The sequence below is a fragment of the Molossus molossus genome, unplaced genomic scaffold, assembly GCF_014108415.1.
Source record: "Molossus molossus isolate mMolMol1 unplaced genomic scaffold, mMolMol1.p scaffold_m16_p_7, whole genome shotgun sequence".
Taxonomy (NCBI): domain Eukaryota; kingdom Metazoa; phylum Chordata; class Mammalia; order Chiroptera; family Molossidae; genus Molossus; species Molossus molossus.
This window is the reverse complement of record NW_023425401.1, coordinates 112192930-112210118: the sequence shown is the minus strand read 5'-3', so window position 1 is coordinate 112210118 and position 17189 is coordinate 112192930. Positions and strand designations below refer to the sequence as shown.

At 64.7% G+C, this 17189-nt stretch overlaps 1 protein-coding gene across 2 annotated transcripts in view; it reads right to left on the bottom strand.

Moving 5' to 3' along the window:
• Window positions 1–10702: 10702 nt before the first annotated feature.
• The window catches only part of DNAJB6 (DnaJ heat shock protein family (Hsp40) member B6), a 48250-nt gene continuing 41763 nt past the window's right edge, over window positions 10703–17189 (bottom strand). For both annotated transcript variants that reach the window (XM_036246717.1, XM_036246716.1), the window contains exons 9-10: window positions 16045–16266; window positions 10703–10800 (exon numbers count right to left, since the gene is read on the bottom strand). In XM_036246717.1, the coding sequence (XP_036102610.1) occupies window positions 10718–10800; window positions 16045–16266 (305 nt within the window). In that variant the 3' untranslated portion in view covers window positions 10703–10717. The remainder of the gene's footprint in view (window positions 10801–16044; window positions 16267–17189) is intronic.

Here is a 17189-nt window from a genome sequence, read left to right as displayed (position 1 = left end):
GGTGCAGGGTGGAGGATGCAGGGTGGAGGGTGCAGGGTGGAGGGTGCAGGGTGCAGGATGGAGGGTGCAGGGTGGAGGATGCAGGGTGGAGGGTGGAGGGTGCAGGGTGCAGGATGGAGGGTGCAGGGTGGAGGGTGCAGGGTGGAGGGTGCAGGGTGGAGGGTGCAGGGTGGAGGATGCAGGGTGGAGGGTGCTGGGTGCAGGGTGCAGGGTGCAGGGTGCTGAGTGGAGCTGGAGGGTCCCGACTGCTGGGACCCGAGCCCCCGGCCCCCGGCAGAAGCGCCCACAGCTCAGGAAGGGCCGCCTCTGCTCGCACACAAAGCGGCTGCCCCGAAGGGTCCTGTGAACACTGCACAGGCTTTTCCAGAACAAATAACAGGTGCTGACCCCTGGCCTGCGCTTCGCTTGAGAAGTGACGTCCTGGCAACAGGCTCCGGAAAGGCTGGTCTGAGGGAAGGCTCGCGGCTGCTTCTCGCGAAGCCACGAGGAAAGGGGGGCGCAGGCTCCTCTGCATCGCAGAGCCGGCCCCTCGGGAGGGAGCTGCCGGCCGCCGGCCTAGCAACCGAGTCCTGGCAACGGAGCAGCCAATCGGGGCGCGCGGGAGGGACCCAGTGCGGCTCAGGCCACACGTCTGCGGCTTCTCCTTCTCGGGGTGTTGCAGGTGGACGCCCGGCAGGTGCTGGAATCGGGGAGCCCCGGCTTCTCTAGAGCAGGGAGGCAGCTCTTGTGATGGCCGCAGGGTGAACGGTTGTGGGTTCGACTCCCTGCCAAGGGCACGTGCCTGGGTTGCAGGTTTGATCCCCAGCCCGTCGGGGTGCCCACAGGAGGCCACCAGTCCTGTGTCTCTCTCATCGAGGTTTCTCTTTCTGTGCTGCCCACCCACCGTCCACTTTCTCTAAAAATCAATATAAAAAATATATATATATACACATCCTCAGCCCGCCGGCGTGGCTCAGTGGATGGAGCGTCGTCCGTGGACTGAGAGGTCCCATCCCCACCAGGGCACATGGCCGGTGGGGGGCGTGCAGGAGGCAGCCGATCCACGTTTCGCTCTCACATCAACATTTCTCTCTCTCTAAAAAAATCAATGAAAACATTTTTTTAAAAAGAAAGAAAAACATCCTCAGGTGAGGATTCACAAAATTAACAACAGTAGTAATAGGACTCGGACCCTCCCTCTGCACCTGGTGCAGAGCCACAGGGAAGTGTCCCCGATGGGCCCCCTGTGCCGGCCCCACGACGGGGAGCCCACCAGCCGCCTGGTCACGCTGACGGGTGTGGCCAGGTGAGCGCCCTTCACACCCACTGAAAGCCACTGACGTCGTGGGGGGTGGGGGGGCTCCTGCTGGTGAAAAGCTTCTGGGGGGGCCGGTGCCGCCCGCTGCCGCCTGCGCCCAGGTTTCCTGGGGCCACCGTCTCCCTGGATGGCCGCTCGGGCGGCTCTGACCTCGCGCATCACACCAACCCCACCTTGGACGAGCGGTAGTAACTAGATGGTTTCTTGTCCACTGCGGCCAGAGCATCCGTGAGCCCCTCCCAGGCCCTGACTGGCTGCGGGGGGCGGGCACCCAGCTCTGCAGACCCTCAGCTGGCAGCTGGCCACACGCTGGCCCCTGGGGCTCATCCCACTCACGCTCTGGGAGCACGGAGCGCTCACCAACCCGCACCCCACGGCCAGGCCAGACCCGGATGCTGGGCGGTGCCCTCGCCTCCAAATCGCTCCCGGTGGTTCTCAAAGGTCAACGCTCCCACCAGACCACACTGCCCGCCTGGTACTAATCCAAAGACCTTCCAGTGGTTGCGTCACTGGGCAGACACCTCCCCCAGGGACCCAAATTCAACCTGGACGCAGCGGCTTGGACCGAAGTGAGTTCCATGAGGACGGCCTGTGGTCCACAGTGCGCGTCCCCAGGCTGAGGACACCGGACACACGGTGAGCGAGGCCCCGGCTGTCGGCCGCCCTCAGGGGGGACCCAAGGCGGGTGGGACCCTGTCGACGAGTCTGTGCGCCTGTCCCCCGGGGACGAAGCTCGGCTCTGTGACGAGGAGGTGCTTTCTCAACGGGCCCTGGTCACCTGCAGCCTTATCTGAGGCTCCTGGCAGACGCTACGCACCTGACCGCTGGGGCGGATGAGCTCCGGCTCCGGGCTTGCGACGTGGATGCCCACTCCACACGCCTGCTCACGCAAAGAAGTGCTTTCAACTGAGGACGCGTGGGGAGGGGGACACCCCGCACGCGCCCCCGCGGGCCCCCAGACGGGCTCCTGTCCAACGCGGGGAACGTGAGCACCTCCAGGCAGAGACTGTTTCTGTATCATCAGAACAATGTGTGACAAGGAGACAAGGTCCTCGGTTTGGGGACATTTCTGAGATGATCAGCAAGAGTCTCCCTCGTTAGTCACCGAAGATGGCGGGAGAGAAACACGAAGCCCGGGGTCCAAGTCACAACCCGAGGTCACCTCACACCGTTTGGATCACTTAGCTCTTTTTTTAAATATGTCTTTATTGGTGTTTTAGAAAGAGAGAGAGGGAGAGACAGAAACGTGGATGAGAGAGACGTGGATCGGCCGCCTCCTGCACGCCCCCCACTGGGGATGGAGCCCACAACCCCGGGCCTGTACCCCGACCAGGAATCGAACTGGGACCTCTCAGTCCGTGGGACTGCGCTCCACCCGCTGAGCCACGCCGGCCAGCACATCACTGCTGAAGTTGACTCCTCCGCCGTCTTTGGTGATATTTTAGACATCAGTTCCCACGTCTCCTGTGGCAGTTACAATACGCTGCTAGTTGTATCGTATAGAAAAACGTAGGTGGTTCATCTGTGTCCCCAAATGTGGTCATAAGAGTGCGGATTTCGGAGCCATCGCCGGTTCATTCCAGGGCCTGGTTTTATGAAACACTTGCCCAAGACGACAATTCACTTTCCACGGTTTCGTTTAAAGATCCGACAGGTGAGACAGCCCCCGATGCATCCCCACTGCCCCACACCGGCCGTGACAACGTGCGACCTGTATTAGGAGATCCCTTCTGGCAACTCCACAGCGCAGGACTGTTATTCCGACCCGGCCGCGGACGGTGCGTTCGTAACCACGTGAGCCACAGAGACCGGGGCACGAGACCCCAGACGCCCGCCCCAGCACCTGGCTGCCTGGCGTTCATGACGTGTCCCAGCCGCGGGGCTGGCTCGTGCCCATCTTTGCCCACGATGCCGGGCCTTTAGCCAAGCACAGGTCAATGCAGCTAAAGAGTAAAAGAAGAGTATCGAGAACCCACATCTCAGCGACACCACATGGCATCTGTCTTTCTCTGTCAACACAATTCCCCCTCGGTCACCCACGGTGTTGAAAATGGCAGGATTTCCTTCTTTGCACGGCTGCGTAATATTTCGTTGTAGATGTGCACCATTTCTTTCTCCATTCATCTAAAAGCAAAACAAATAGGCCCTGGCCGCCTGGCTCAGGGGGCTAGAGCGTCGTCCCAGGATGAAAGACTGTGGGTTTGATCCCCAGTCAGGGCGCACACGAGAATCAACCGATGACTGCCTCAGAACGTGGGACAGCAAGTCAGTGTTTCTCTCTCAAGTCAATAAATAAATTAATTTTTAAAAAACAGACTTATAGCCCAGCAGGTGTGGTTCAATGGGTGGAGCATCGTCCCAGGGACTGAGAGGTCCCAGTTTGATTCCTGGTCAGGACACAGAGGTCGGGAATGTCGGGGAGGTCTTCCCAAATGAAGCCTAAACACACACACACACACACACACACACCCCGTTACTATGTTACCGTCACAGGTGGCTACTTTCCGTTACAATAGCCGACCCTTAAGTATGAGACTGATGTAAACAAACGAGTCACAGAGATCAGTCGACTTGCACGGGATGCAAACCAGTCTTGGGAGGATGGACGTCCCTGCCTGGAAACCACGGTGAGTCCCCTGGGTCCTGAGAGCCTGTCCTAGTCTGAATGAGAGACTCTGTCTTCAGAGAAAGTGGCTCTAGCCGGCGTCACATTTCGGGCCTCTCCCCTGCTTTATTTTTTCTTTTCAATTTATTTTCTTTATTGATTTTAGAAGGAGAGGAGGGGAGAGGGAGAGAGAGATGGAAACATCGATGAGAGAACATCGACTGGCCGCCTCCTGCACGGCCCCCACTGGGGATCAGGCCCACAGCCTGGGCCTGTGCCCTGACCGGGAATCGAACCGGCGACCTCCTGGTGCAGGGTCGACGCTCAACCACTGAGCCACACCGGCTGGGCCTCTCCCTCACTTTAAATAGGACACAAGAGCCTGGCTGGTTTGGCCCGGCGGTTAGAGCATCGGCCTGCAGACGGAAGAGTCTCGGGTTTGATTCCCGGTCAAGGGCATGTACCTGGGTTGCAGGTTCGATCCCCAGTCCCAGTCGGGGTCGTGCAGGAGGCAACCAATCGATCTCTCTCCCTGTGTCTCCCCACGTCCCTCCATCCCTTCCACTCTCTCTAAAATGCAATGGGGGGAATATCCTCCAGTGAGAATTAACAGAACAAACAGGACGCAGAGCCCGGCCGGGTGCTCAGTGGGCTGGCATCGTCCCAAACACCAAAAAGGTTGCAGGTTTGATTCCCGGCCATGGATCGTACAGGAGGCAACCGGTCAGTGTTTCTCTCTCACATTGATGTTTCTCGCTCTCTCTCTTCCTTTCTCTCTAAGGATACTTGGGTGAGGATTTTACAATAATAATACATGAGTGGGACACGGAGGGTGAGGACGGATTGGGGTTTCACCTTTGCTTGTTCTTTATTCTACTCCCCCCGCCCCTTGAGATTTCCCCCCTCGGGCTCTGCAGCCACTTGGTGGAAGCCAAGGACAGTGGAGGACACAGAGGTCACGCTGATGTGGAAGTGTCGGGGGGAAGGCTCCCCCAAGAACATGCTCAACGTCAACGTCCGGGTGGACGAAACAGCCGTGAGCTCCCAGAAGCTCAGAAACCAGACAGACGACCTGCTTCCCTATCCTGGCGGCGGGCCCCCTGACTCGTGCCCGCTCCGCAACGCGGCCCGTGGGCTTCACAGGGCTCCCCATGACGCTCAGGGGGGCCGTGCAGGGTTCCGAGGTGATGGGACTACTTTAGCTGGGAGGTGCCGGAGCGATGAACAATAGCTCCTCTCTCTCTGTTGGCTCTGGAAGCACCCCCTCCCTGAGTCCCACGTTACCAGGGAAGGAAGGGTGTGGAATGTCCTGCGTGCAGACTCTGAACGCTCGGCAGGGCCCCATTTTACTACTGAGAGTCGTGTTCTCGTGAATCCTCGGTGGTGAGACTGCGAGACTGGACGGCAAACGGGGGACAGACACACTGCCAGCAACACAAACCATTTTATTCTGGGGGCGCCTTGGAGATGCTCTGGCCCCGCCCCCCCAGCCTTGATTAACTTGAGCTAATTACAGATGGGCTCATTTCCTTTACTGCCTGCGTGTGCACGTGTGTCTGTGTGCATGCCTGCGTGGGGTGTGCACACATGTATTGCACATGCGTGTGTGGGGCGGGGCGGCGGGGTCTCCGGGCCACAGTCGGATTTCCTTTGCGGAGGCGCCCTCCTGTGGCCGCAGGGAAGACTGCACCTTGGCCTGCGGTCCCCCCGAGGGCTTTGCTGTTTGTGTCTCTACCGCGAGGCCTTGGGTAAAAGAAATCCCACGACAGCTTCATAGAAAATTCCCAGGAAACATTTGACTTGGGGTTTGAAAAGTTGGGGCGCTGAAGGATGAAGGCACAGAAAGCGGATTTCTGGGAGCAGGTTCCGCAGGCCGAGACGGTGTGGCATCCAGTGTGGCGTCTGGGGCACCGTCGTGAATCGCCACACGCCGTGGACGTGGGAGCAGGAGCACAGAGAGCAGGTGCCCAGCAGCCGCTACTCGGCCCGCAGAACACTCAGCGCCGGGCCCTCCGCAGGGCCTGCCGGGGCACCGAGGACGGGCGTCCGTCGGGGTGCGGTGCGGGAGGGGGCAACCCATGTCTCTCTCACATCGATGCTTCCATCTCTCTCTCCCTTCCTTTCTCTAAAAAAAAAATCAACAATATATTTTTTTAAATAGAAAGACACGGTGGCATCTCCTCCGCCAGCGCAGGGCGGTCACCTCGCTGGGCTCCCTGGTTCCTGCTGCCCAAGCTCCAGGACCTGCTGCGCCACGGTCTATGACATGGGGGGGGGGGGGCAGTGCCATCCCCTTGCCCACCTGAAACGTGGGGTTCGTGCAGAACCCACCAGCGTCGTGTAGGCACCAGCTGTGGCCGAGTGACCGCAGGGCCAGCGTGTGGGGCAGAACCTCCCGTCGCCGGGCCAGGACTCAGACCCTCCTCGCTCCAAGGTTCAGGGAGGTCCCGGGCCGTTCCCGACGGTGGGAGGACAGCAGGCTCGGGGAACAGAGAGCGGTGGTCGCACTGCCCCCAGCTCCTCGGCCTCCAGAGGCCCCAGCACCCCGGGCACACAGCCTGCACCCCGCCCCCCGTCTCTGGGTTGAGGGGAGCGGTCACAAGCGGCCTCAGCAGCAGGCAGTGGACGAGGGGCTCAGCGCTGCCGCCCCGTCTGGGGCCCACCTCGGAGGCCTCCCGGACCTGGGACTCCGGAGAGCCCAGCCCCGTCGGTCCAGACCCAGACGCCAGGCCCGCGCCCTCGGCCCGTTCACTGTCCCAGGAAGGACAGGTTCATGGCCCGGGGCACCTGAGGCCACCCTGCGCCACAGTGTCAGAGAAATGATCCTTTTTATGCCATAAAAACTGAATTCTGCCCTGGCCGGTTTGGCTCAGCAGTTGGTGTCGGCCCACAGACCAGAGTCCCGGGTTCGGTTCCCGCTAAGGGCACGTACCTCGGTTGCAGTTTGTCCCCGACCCCAGTTGGTCGTGAGGGTGACAACCACTCGATGTGTCCCTTTCATGTCGATGTTTCTCTCCCTCTCTCCCTCCCGCTTTATCTGAAGATAAATGCAAAAATGTCCTCAGGTGAGGATTTAAAAAAAAATGAATTCTGTTTGTTTATAGGATAATAAGGTCAATCAAGTGAAAACGTCTAACACCTCGGGGACAGAGGCAGAGTCCCCGCCCGGCCGGAGCTCCCGGCAGATGTCAAGAGAGCAGGTGCAGGACCTCGGCAGACAGGACTGGTCAGTGTCCCCACTGCCCACGCAGACAACGGGACATGGCTTCCAGGCAGGGTGCCCGTGCCCGGGGACACCCCTACCCGGGGCGGGGCGTTCGGGGACATCGCTTCCTGACTCCGGGCAGACGCTGGAGATTCCGACAAAGGCTCGGTGATTTAAACGTTAGCATTTCTCTCGGACGCTGGTCACTGGCTCGCGCAGCCACCGTGTCCAGCAGCAAGGAGCTGGGCCGTCCTCTGGGTGACGGTGGTCACCGTGAGCTCGGGCCGGCGACCACCAGCAGATGCCTCAACACCACGGCGCCGGGGGCCGTCCTGCAGACACTGCCCAGGACAGCGATGTCGGCTGGGACACGCTGGTGGGGCCTGGGGACAGCGGAGCAGGGGCAGGAAAGGGCCCCGAGGTGGCAGTGCCAGGGGCCTGGTGAGAGTGGAGGGACAGCCAGGGGCCTGGTGAGAGTGGAGGGACAGCCAGGGGCCTGGTGAGAGTGGAGGGACAGCCAGGGGCCGACCTGAGCCGCGGGGGAAGGGCCCGGCACCTGGGGCCGCCCGTCAACAGCCACCTGCCGGGGCTGGAGCACCTTCCCGGCCTGCCTGGCACCCCCGACACCTTCGAAATGGGCAGGGGGACCCTGGGCACCCTGGGGCGACCTGCTTGGTGTCTGAGGACCCCCCACATCCACTCCTGCTCTCGTCCCCGACACCTCGGCAGCAGGAACAGCACCAGCTCCCGGGGCAGGGCCTCAAGGACGGGACTGCTCGGGGTGGTAGCCGTGGGTCTGGGGGTGGCCAGGTGTCCGCTGACGGCGAAGGGACAAGTAGACACGACACACCCCCCACCCCCCACCCCCCACGGAGGGAGATCACGGAAACAGGCAGGCACCAGAGGGCAGGGCCCCGCCGGCAGTTCAGAGCCGGACAGTGGCCACAGTGCGGGGCGGGGGGGGGGGGGGCACAAGTGTTTCTTGGGGACACAGTCTCCACCGATGAGAACATCCGGGACACGTGGTGCTGACGGACGGGCTGCCTGATGGTGGGCCGTGCTCATGCGCTTGGCGTGTACATGACAGGAACATGTGAACTTGGTTAGTGCACCTGACCACTGACCGCACAGGGTGGACGAGGGGGTGAGCGTCCCCCGAGGCCCCTCCTCCAGGCACCCCTGCCCTCACCCCTCCCCGACACGCCCGCCCCTCAGTCCTGGTCACGTTGGTCTTCAGAGCCGAGCAGGATGGCGAGGTGCCATCCTACTGGGGGTGGGCACAGGCACCGTCACCCCCACCTGGTAGCAGGGGGAGGCCCCTCCCAGCTCAAACAGGTGGGTGACCCCACGAGCCGGTCACCTGCATTTCCAGGGGTGTCCTCCTCTGGGAAGCATCCCCAGGGAGCCCGGTGCCTATGGACGGGGGCAGGTGTGGAAGAGCCCCCTTGCAAGCCCTCCGGGCAGGGGCTGGCAGCGGACGTCCAGAGAGGAGACTGACCTGCCCCGGGCCTCGGCTCCAGGCCAGCCAGTGTCCAAAGGGCAGGGACCTGGAGTCTGCTCAACTGTGGGGCCCCGCCTCGGGCCCAGGACACGGGGGGCCCTGCCCTGTGCACAGAGACGGACTTTTCCAGGTGGGGGCGCAGTCTGGGCTGATGTCGCACCGTCACTGTCCTGACAGCCCAGGGCACACGGGTGGTGGAGGGAGGGGGCGGACCCCCCGTAGGCAGTCTTGTCCATTCTGGGTCCCCAGGCCACCCCTCAGGCTCGCCGGACCTGTGATGACCATCAGCCGGGGGCCAGTGCTCCGAGCCCACTGGTCACCTGTGGGCCGTGACCCACAGCTCGGTCCCCGGGGCACCGTGTACCCACCCAGGTGGTGAGAGGGTGAGGGGCCTGGGTGTGGGGACACGTGTGGACGCCCCCAGGGCCCTGGGTGACCCCGCCCCGTCAGGGGTGGAGACGGCATCATTTGTGCTCCAATCCAATCCCGGGAGGTGTCCTCACGTGCAAACCATTTTCCAAGGGAAACCTCATTTCGGCAAAAAGGAACCCAGGTGACGACCCGTCTCAAGGCTGTGGGCAGTGTTCGAGGGGTTCCCTGGGGACCCTGTCAGTGTCCTGGTTCCAAGGGGGTCCTGGGGAGGGCGCTTGGGGTCTCGGGACTGGTGACAGTTCCCTGTGACGTGGGAGCCCTCCGGGGCTGTGCCTGGCCTGGCAGGCTCGGCCCACTGACCGAAGGGCTGCGGGTTTGATTCCGGTCAGGAGCTCGCACCTGTGCTGCAGGCCCCAGCCCCGGGCCTGCTCGGGTCCTTCAGGGGCCGTCACTCAACATCGCTGCCCTTTCCTCCCTCCCCCCCCCCCTCCCTCCCGCTCTCTGAAAGTCACGGGACGCCCGGTGAGGATCAACAGCAGAGTGCGTGCGTGTGAAGAGGTCTCAGCCCTTCAGCCCCGACACGGGAGTAACGAGCTCTGTCCCCGGGGGGCTTCCTGGGGCAGAGGGAGCAGTGGGGATGCCCCGCCAGCCCCCCTGCTGCCCAGCGAGCCCCACCCCAGAGCAGATGCCCCTGGTGCCCACCTGAGCCGGGCAGGTGTGGTCCGCCCTCTGCTGGGCGGCTCGGCCTGCTCACCTGGGAGGTGGGTCCCAGCACGTGCCCGGCCTCTCCCGCTCACCCAGGAGCTGGCCCTGCCGGGTCCTGAGACACCTGCCCCGTGGTGGCCTGAAGACGCGGGCCCGACACCAGCCCCCAAACGCAGCCCGTGTGGCGGCCTCCGGGACTGTGAGGCCGGAGCTGCGGACGTCCCACCACCGCCGAGGGCGGAGACGGCACCAGAGCCACGGTGACGCTCACACTTTATTCACACTGGTGCTCAGGTCGGCGTCACGACTGTGCTCCCACAACAAGCATCACACCCTGGGACCCCACCGACACCCCACCTGGCCGGGCCGGAGCGTCCCGGGGCCCTCGAGGGAGGGCGAGGCGGGTGGCGAGGCCAGGCAGCGGAGGGGAGGGTCCAGCCACTGCAGGGCCGGGGCAAGGAGCCCAGGCGGCTGGGACGGGCTCCGCGCCGGCTGGTGTGCGCCCGCCGGTCCCACCCGAGCTCAGGGCAGAGGGTTGCCCGGAGCCCCGTGCGCTAGGAGAGCGGGGGGCCCAGGAGGGAAGCGGGCATGAGCAGAAATCAGAGGCCGGGAGGCAAGCAGGGCTCTAGGGAGGGTCAGATCCAAACCACAAACAAGAGCGGTGGCCTCAGGGGGTCCCAAGGCCACGGGTGCGAGGCCAGGTGCGCGGTCACCGGGGAGGCCCTGCACTCGGCTGCCCGATTCCCACGCCGCGCGGCCGCGAGGAGGGTGCCCGCTGTGACCCCGGGGGCCTGGCCTCAGGGCCGCAACCCAAAGCTCCGGCCGTGCCGAGCGGGCAGAGCCAAGCCGCGAAGAAGGAGCGGGAGCCGGACCTGCTCTGCAGGAAATGCCATCTTATGCCGGGGGAAGCTCACGCCACTGCCGTCGCCGCCCGTGCCGGCGTCCAGGGTGCCGCGAGAGGTGCGTTCCGGCCGGGGCGCCACGCCCTACCTCCGGTCACACGCCACCGCGACCCGGCGCGGCCCCGGCGCTCTAGTGGTGGCCCTTGGTCGCCTTCTTCTTCTTGGACTCGTCCCTGTGCTTTGGCTTCTTCCTCTTGCCGCCTTCTTTGAGTCCTAGGGAGACACGGCTGCTGAGACACGGGCCACACGGCAGCTGCCCCCACCGCGAGCCAACCACGCTCCACTGTCCCCACGTCCACGAAACCCACGACACAGACGGTCACGCATCGTCACGCCCTCAGGTCCGTGCCTGCAGCTCACAGAACATGACTCACGGGGCACCAGGGCCGTCACCTGCCCCTCGGGCGCCCGCCCAGGCCCCACCTGGCGAGGGCACAGCCCCGTCCCCCGGCTGCCTCCACCAGGGTCCACTCTGCCACGGTAAGGACCAGCCGCCCACCTAACGGGCAGGTGCCTGACGGAGGCCGCGGACAGACAGACGGAGGTCCCCACGCACCTCGGCAGACGGGTCCGGCCCGCAGGGGAGGGCTGCTCGAGCCGGGACACCAGCGGCTGCTGAATTTGGGTGAGAAACTCAGTCTAAGGGCCTGACTGGACCAGAACCAGACACGGAACCAGGCCAGGGTCACGGCGGCCCCGAGGCTGCTGCCTGAAGGTCACCTGACCGCCCCTCAGGACTGAGGCGCACAGCGTGACCTCGGGCCGACCTCACCATCCGCTCCAGCTCGCCTCCACCTGCTGCAGGGAAGCGGCCGAGGGGAGCCCCTCGCACTGGACGCAAGGCTCGGGGACCGGCTCTCGTCCCTGCCGCCCACGCTCACGCCTCAGAGGACGGGCCACACCGGCTCCCAAGGGCTCGGAGGGCCCGCCTCCCACTACCACCGTGCAGGCCGACTCGCCTGCCCACGTCTCGCCTGCCACGTCTCGCCTGCCCACGTCTCACCTGCCCACGTCTCGCCTGCCCACGTCTCGCCTGCCCACGTCACGCCTGCCCACGTCTCGCCTGCCACGTCTCGCCTGCCCACGTCTCGCCTGCCCACGTCTCGCCTGCCCACGTCTCGCCCTCTGTGCCTCGTGTTCAGGAGGCCCCTCGAGTCTGAGTGGGAGGAGAAAGGGGCAGACGCCACAGCACGAGACGCTGAGGGTGGAGGACCTGCCCCCAGCACCAGCCCTGTGGTGACGCCAGGGGACGGGGCTGCGGCTGAAGACGTGACAGTCAGACAAGGCCCCCAGGAAAGAGCAGGACCAGAGTCACGTGGGAACCGCGGTGTCCTACCCGGGATGACCTTCCAGGTAGCAGGGGGCAGGGAGGTGACGGCAGGTGGGCCAGTCGGGCACACAGGTCCCTCCTCTGTGCAGAAACCGGGAAACCAGGCGGGGTCGGCTGTGAGGGGCAGGCCAGAGCCCGGGGCCTCCTGGGGGCACCAACGCCCCATGAACGCAGGGGAAAGGGGGTGGCCCACTCAACGGGCATTTCCAGTTCTAGGAGCACAGGAAACGACCTCACAGGATTCGATGAGAGGTGCGGGGCGGGTGGTGTGCCCGTCCCCTGCACCTGGGGCACCACGGAGCCCCGGCACAGCCCAGGCAGCGGGGCAGCAGCAGACAGAGCCGCAGTCTGGCCCGTCTGGTTCCAACGAGCCCCAGCCCGACTGCACTTCTGCCCGAGGTCCCAAGCCCAGGGGCCGCAGGGAGAGGAGCTGGTGTCTGGGTGCGAGCTGACTGAGCACCGGCTCCGCAGTGACCGATGCGATGGCTTCGGGTTCGAGGGTGAGGCCGCTCAGGCCCCCACCAACCCCCCTGAGCCCGGCCACCTCCGCCTGCCTGACCTGCGCCCCTTCCCCCAAAGCTGCTCCAAGGCCCCAAACAGGGACACGTGCTTGTGGGAGCACAGGTCCCATCGGATGTGACGGAGGCTGGAGCGGCGGAGACACAGGGCGGAGGCACAGGGAGCAGGACCCCAGAGACCCTGTCCCTGCAGGCGAGCCCCGTGTCGGGGCGGCCGGGGGACGGCGTAGGGGCACCCGGGGTCCATTGTAGAACAGTCACTGTGCTATTTCCTCAAAATGGTCGATGTTTAAATAATAATAATCACGGCCCTGGCCAGTTTGGCTCAGCGGTTGGAGCGTCGGCCTGCGGACCAGAGTCCCAGGTTCAGTTCCCTCTAGGGGCACATACCAAAAAAAATTTTTTTAAATAATGATAATAACAAAGAAAGAATACGTAGGCCGTCCTGACCTGAACTCCCTGTGAGGGACACGCTCTGCCCCTCGGCCGGCGTGTGGCCCAGCCCATCGGAGGCCGGGGAGCAGGCTGAGGGGGGCACAGAGACTGCAGAGAGCAGCCGGGGGCCCTCGGCACCAGCGCAGACCCGCGGGGGCGTCTCCCTGGGAGCTCCCCGCCTCACCCCAGCGTCCACCCGCCTGACGTCAGTCCCCAGAGCGAAGGCAGGGCCGGCCTGACCCTGAAGTGCCGTCTCAAGTGAAAACAGAAACACACTGAGAGCCTGGTCCTGGCTGGGCCCCGGGGATCACATCATCCCACACCCCGAGGGGCTGCGGGTTCGGTACCCAGTCGGGGCACACGTGGGAGGCGACGGGGTGACGTTTCTCCCGCTCGCTCTCTCGCGTTTTTCTCTTTAAAAAGTTTTCTTTAAAATACATGTTTTAAGCCCGGCCGGTGTGGCTCATGGCTGAGCGTCGACCCTGCACCAAGAGGTCACTGGTTCGATTCCCGGGCAGGGCACATGCCCAGGTTGTGGGGTGATCCCCAGTGGGGGGCATGCAGGAGGCGGCCAGTCGATGTTCTCTCTCATCGATGTTTCTGTCTCTCCCTCCCCCCCTCTGACATCAATGAAGAAAACCTTTTTTTAAAAAATGTTTTTAAGGCTCAGCATCCTTCATTCCTGAACTTCCGTGTGGACTGACCTCCAGCCCCACGGTCACCTGCAGGGAGGTGTGACTCTGCAGGTCAAGCGCCAGCCCCCTCCCCCCACGTCCTCTGACCGGCAGGGACACAGACGTGCCTGTGGCGTCGGAAACAAAGCGAGCGGGTTTCACGGGTGAGAACCAAGGCGACAGGTGTTAGGGAACCGAATGCCAGCACTGATGCCCACGTCCCTTCACCTGCCACCTGTGCGGGACGGAGAGGCCCAAACCTCGAGCCGGGGCCCACACGGCCCCACAGCCCCAGCCCCCGGCCGCGCATGCGCTCAGCAGCGGTGACGGCAGGATCTGGGCGCGTCCCCTAGTTCCAGCCGAGAACAACCCCTCCCCGGGCCGGTCCCGCTGCCCGTGCACCTGTGACTGGGCGCCAGGGGCAGTGTCCAGTGCCTGGCAGGGGCAGGAGCGGAGACACCTGACTTCCCGGGTAACCCTGTTCCTCACACGCACTTCTCCTGAAGGAAAGTCACGCGAGACGCGGAACGTGGCAGGAAGATGACCAGGTGAGCGGTCCCGGCCCCCGGGGCCGCCGGGGCCACCTGAGTGGAGAGACCCCCGGCCGGAGCAGGAGCATCAGAGGTGAGCCTGACCGCGCGGACACGCAGGGTGGAGGTGGCTTGGAGGGCGGCCTGCTGGCAGGACAGACGCCGGCCCAGCCTCACACCCCACCCGCTGCCAGCGACCGCTCAGAGCGGAGCCCGGCTCTTCCTCCCGCCGTCTTCCCTCGCTGCCCGCCCCCCGTCTCCCTCCGAGCAGCCCCCTGCGTTTGGGGGGATCTCATCCTTAACCCCCGGGCAATTTCGCCTGCGCGGTCTTCTTGTGAGGTGCTTGGAAGAAAGGAAACAACAGAAAAATGGCTCGACTCCAACGGTGACCAGAAACGCTCCCAGCGGCGCTCCGGCGTCCCCCAACCCCATGGCCGCGGACGAGGACCCGGGAACACGCAGCCTCGGCCGGCGTCCTAACCACTGTCCCCACTCGGTCCCGGTCCCGACCGAAGTGAGCAGGGACCTGCTTCCTGTTTTTCCTGCCCTTCCTGGGGTCCCGGGGCGAGCACGGGCCGCTCCCTCGACAGGCTCCGTCCGGGGCAGGGCCACGCTCGGGCTCAGGCAGCTCCAGGCCTGGCCAGCTGGCGGGACGCTGTGCGCAGCCAAGATGCTGCGGGAAGGCCGGGCCACGTCCTCAGGCCTGGGAGGCTCAGGGTGTCCCTCCAACCAGACCATGAAGCCCTTTAAGTCACCGTCCAAGCGTCTGCTCGGGGAACGGCCTCAGCGCCGCCCCCGGCCGCGCCCTGGACGGCAGGTCCCTCGAGCAGCCTGCCCAGGGCACTGGGCGCCGGGAGCAGACAGCACGTCCTGGTCGGGCGACTCTTCCAGAATCACACTGCCTCCCCCTGCTCTTCGCTCAGGGACACGGAACAGGCTCGGTCTCCGCCGGCCCGTCTGCAGCCGAGCACGTGGGTCCCGGGTGGGGCTGTGCCATGGCCGCAGACCCGGGACTCCCTCGGGGGGACGGCTGTTTCCTGTGTCCTAACAGAGCCTGTGCTTCATCTGAGAGGACCAGAGGGGACTTCAACGGGCTGATTCCGGCAGAAAGTTCTACGGTGAACTTATTTCTGAGACTCTACCGTTTCGCCCTAAGTCCACGGGGTCCGCCTCACCTCACCCGGACACAGGGCCCAGGATGACCCCCCAGCACAGCCATGCCCGTTGGGAGCTCGCGTGAGACCTCGGGCCCTGTCACAAACCACGCGCCTGGAGGCCGGGCGAGGGCAACACCAGGCCCATGGGGCAGCAGGCTTGGCACCCCCACCGCACAGAGGGCCCCGCCGGCGGCCGCTGCGTCTGTGTGACCAATGCAGATGACGGCACGAAGGGTGGAGTACAGCCTTGGCCGCTGGCCCGGATGGCGCGTGGCCCAGGGCACGGTCCCGAGTTAGGAGACCGCAGCGCCAAGTCGCAAGGAGCATGTGGGCCCTGCTCGGACCGGCTCCGTGGTCAGAGCGTCAGCCCTCGGACCCAAGGGTCGTGGGTTCGGTTCCCAGTCGAGGGCTGGTACCTGGGTAGCAGGTTCAATCCCTGGCCCCACGTGGGGTCACTGAGGAAGCGGCCAGTCGATGTCTCTCTCTCTCTGGGTCTCTCTCCCTCCCTCCTCCCTTCCACTCTCTCTGGGAATCAACGGAAAAGGATCCTCAGACAACAAAAAGCAGCACCCGGCACCTGTGCCCGAGACAACACACTCCATACCGTCAGAGAGGCTGGTACCCCGCTTTAATTGTGGGGGGTCTCGTGGGAGGCACCTCTCCCACCCGGCTGGTCATGGCCAGCCCGCCCGCCCCGCCCCGCCCATCAGGTCAGGACACAGCAGCACAGCAGTGATCTCTGTCCTCGCTGGCCTTGGGGTGTGACGGGCGCGGCCCCGTGGGCATGCGCGGCCTTGGTTTCCCTCTGCACACCTGCTGAGAGCGCCGCGGGGTCCCAGGCGCTGGCCGGGCGCTGGCGGCCGTGCTCCTGCTCGTCCTCGTCCTCGCCGCCGAAGGGGGGGGACGCGTGTCTGGGCGGCGGGCTGGGCTTGGGCGGCCTCGGCGGGCGCGCGCTGGTGCTGGCGGGCTGCTCGGGCAGGGCCTGCTGCCCGCGGAGCCTGCAGGCCTCCAGGAAGGCGTCCTCATCGGCCACACCTGGAAGGGCAGAGACACAGGTGTGAGCGGGCACCGCGGGGGGCGCACGAGCCTGCTGCCGCCTGTTCCGCAGCAGGAGGGAGCCCGGGCGGGCCTCCGGAGGGGGCTCGGCCCCGACCAAGCGGTACAGCCCTGGACGAGGCTGCGGTCCCGCCTGTGGTGTTGTTCCCAGGCAACTGTGATTCTAGGGCACGGCCGTCCGCCGAACGCTCAGGTCTGCAGGTCAGGTGTGCGTCCCACACGGACGGCCCTCGTCACGCCACAGCCGTGTGTCTACTGGTCTGAAAAGCTAGCAACGTGGCCCGGCCGCGTGGCTCAGTGGAGGGAGCGCCGTTGCGTGGCCTGAGAGGCCCCTTGGACTCCTGCTCGGGGCACATGCCCAGGCTGTGGGATCGACCCCCAGTGGGGGGCGTGCATGAGGCGGCCAACTGATGTTCTCTCTCATCGATGCTCCTCTCTCTAAAAAAACGTATAAAAATATATTTCAAATAATAAAACAGAATAAAAAGCTGGCAGCTCTGTGCTCCAGGTGGATGCCAGGCGCCAGCGAGGGAAGCTAGTAGTGGCTGCTCCTTCCAAGCTCCTGCGGCGATGCCCACAGGCTCCGCCCCCGGCACAGCCCAGGCCCGGCCTTTCCGCAAAGGCCCCCGCGGCGAACGGAACCTGAGGAGCTTCCAGGCAGAGCTGGGAAGGGGTGGATGGTGGCGCCGTCCCGGGGAGCGGGCGGCACGTCATCACACGCCTCGGACCACACCTGCGCTGTGAGCACACCCGAGCCCTTCAGGACCTGGCCCTCGGGGTGCCAAGGCAGGTCTTGGCCTCTGGGGACCAAGGGTGGCTAAGAAGGGCCCTGCTGGGCCCTCCTCCACCCACGCCAGGCACAGAGGTCCGTCCCTTCCTGAATAATGCGATGCTCCCGACAG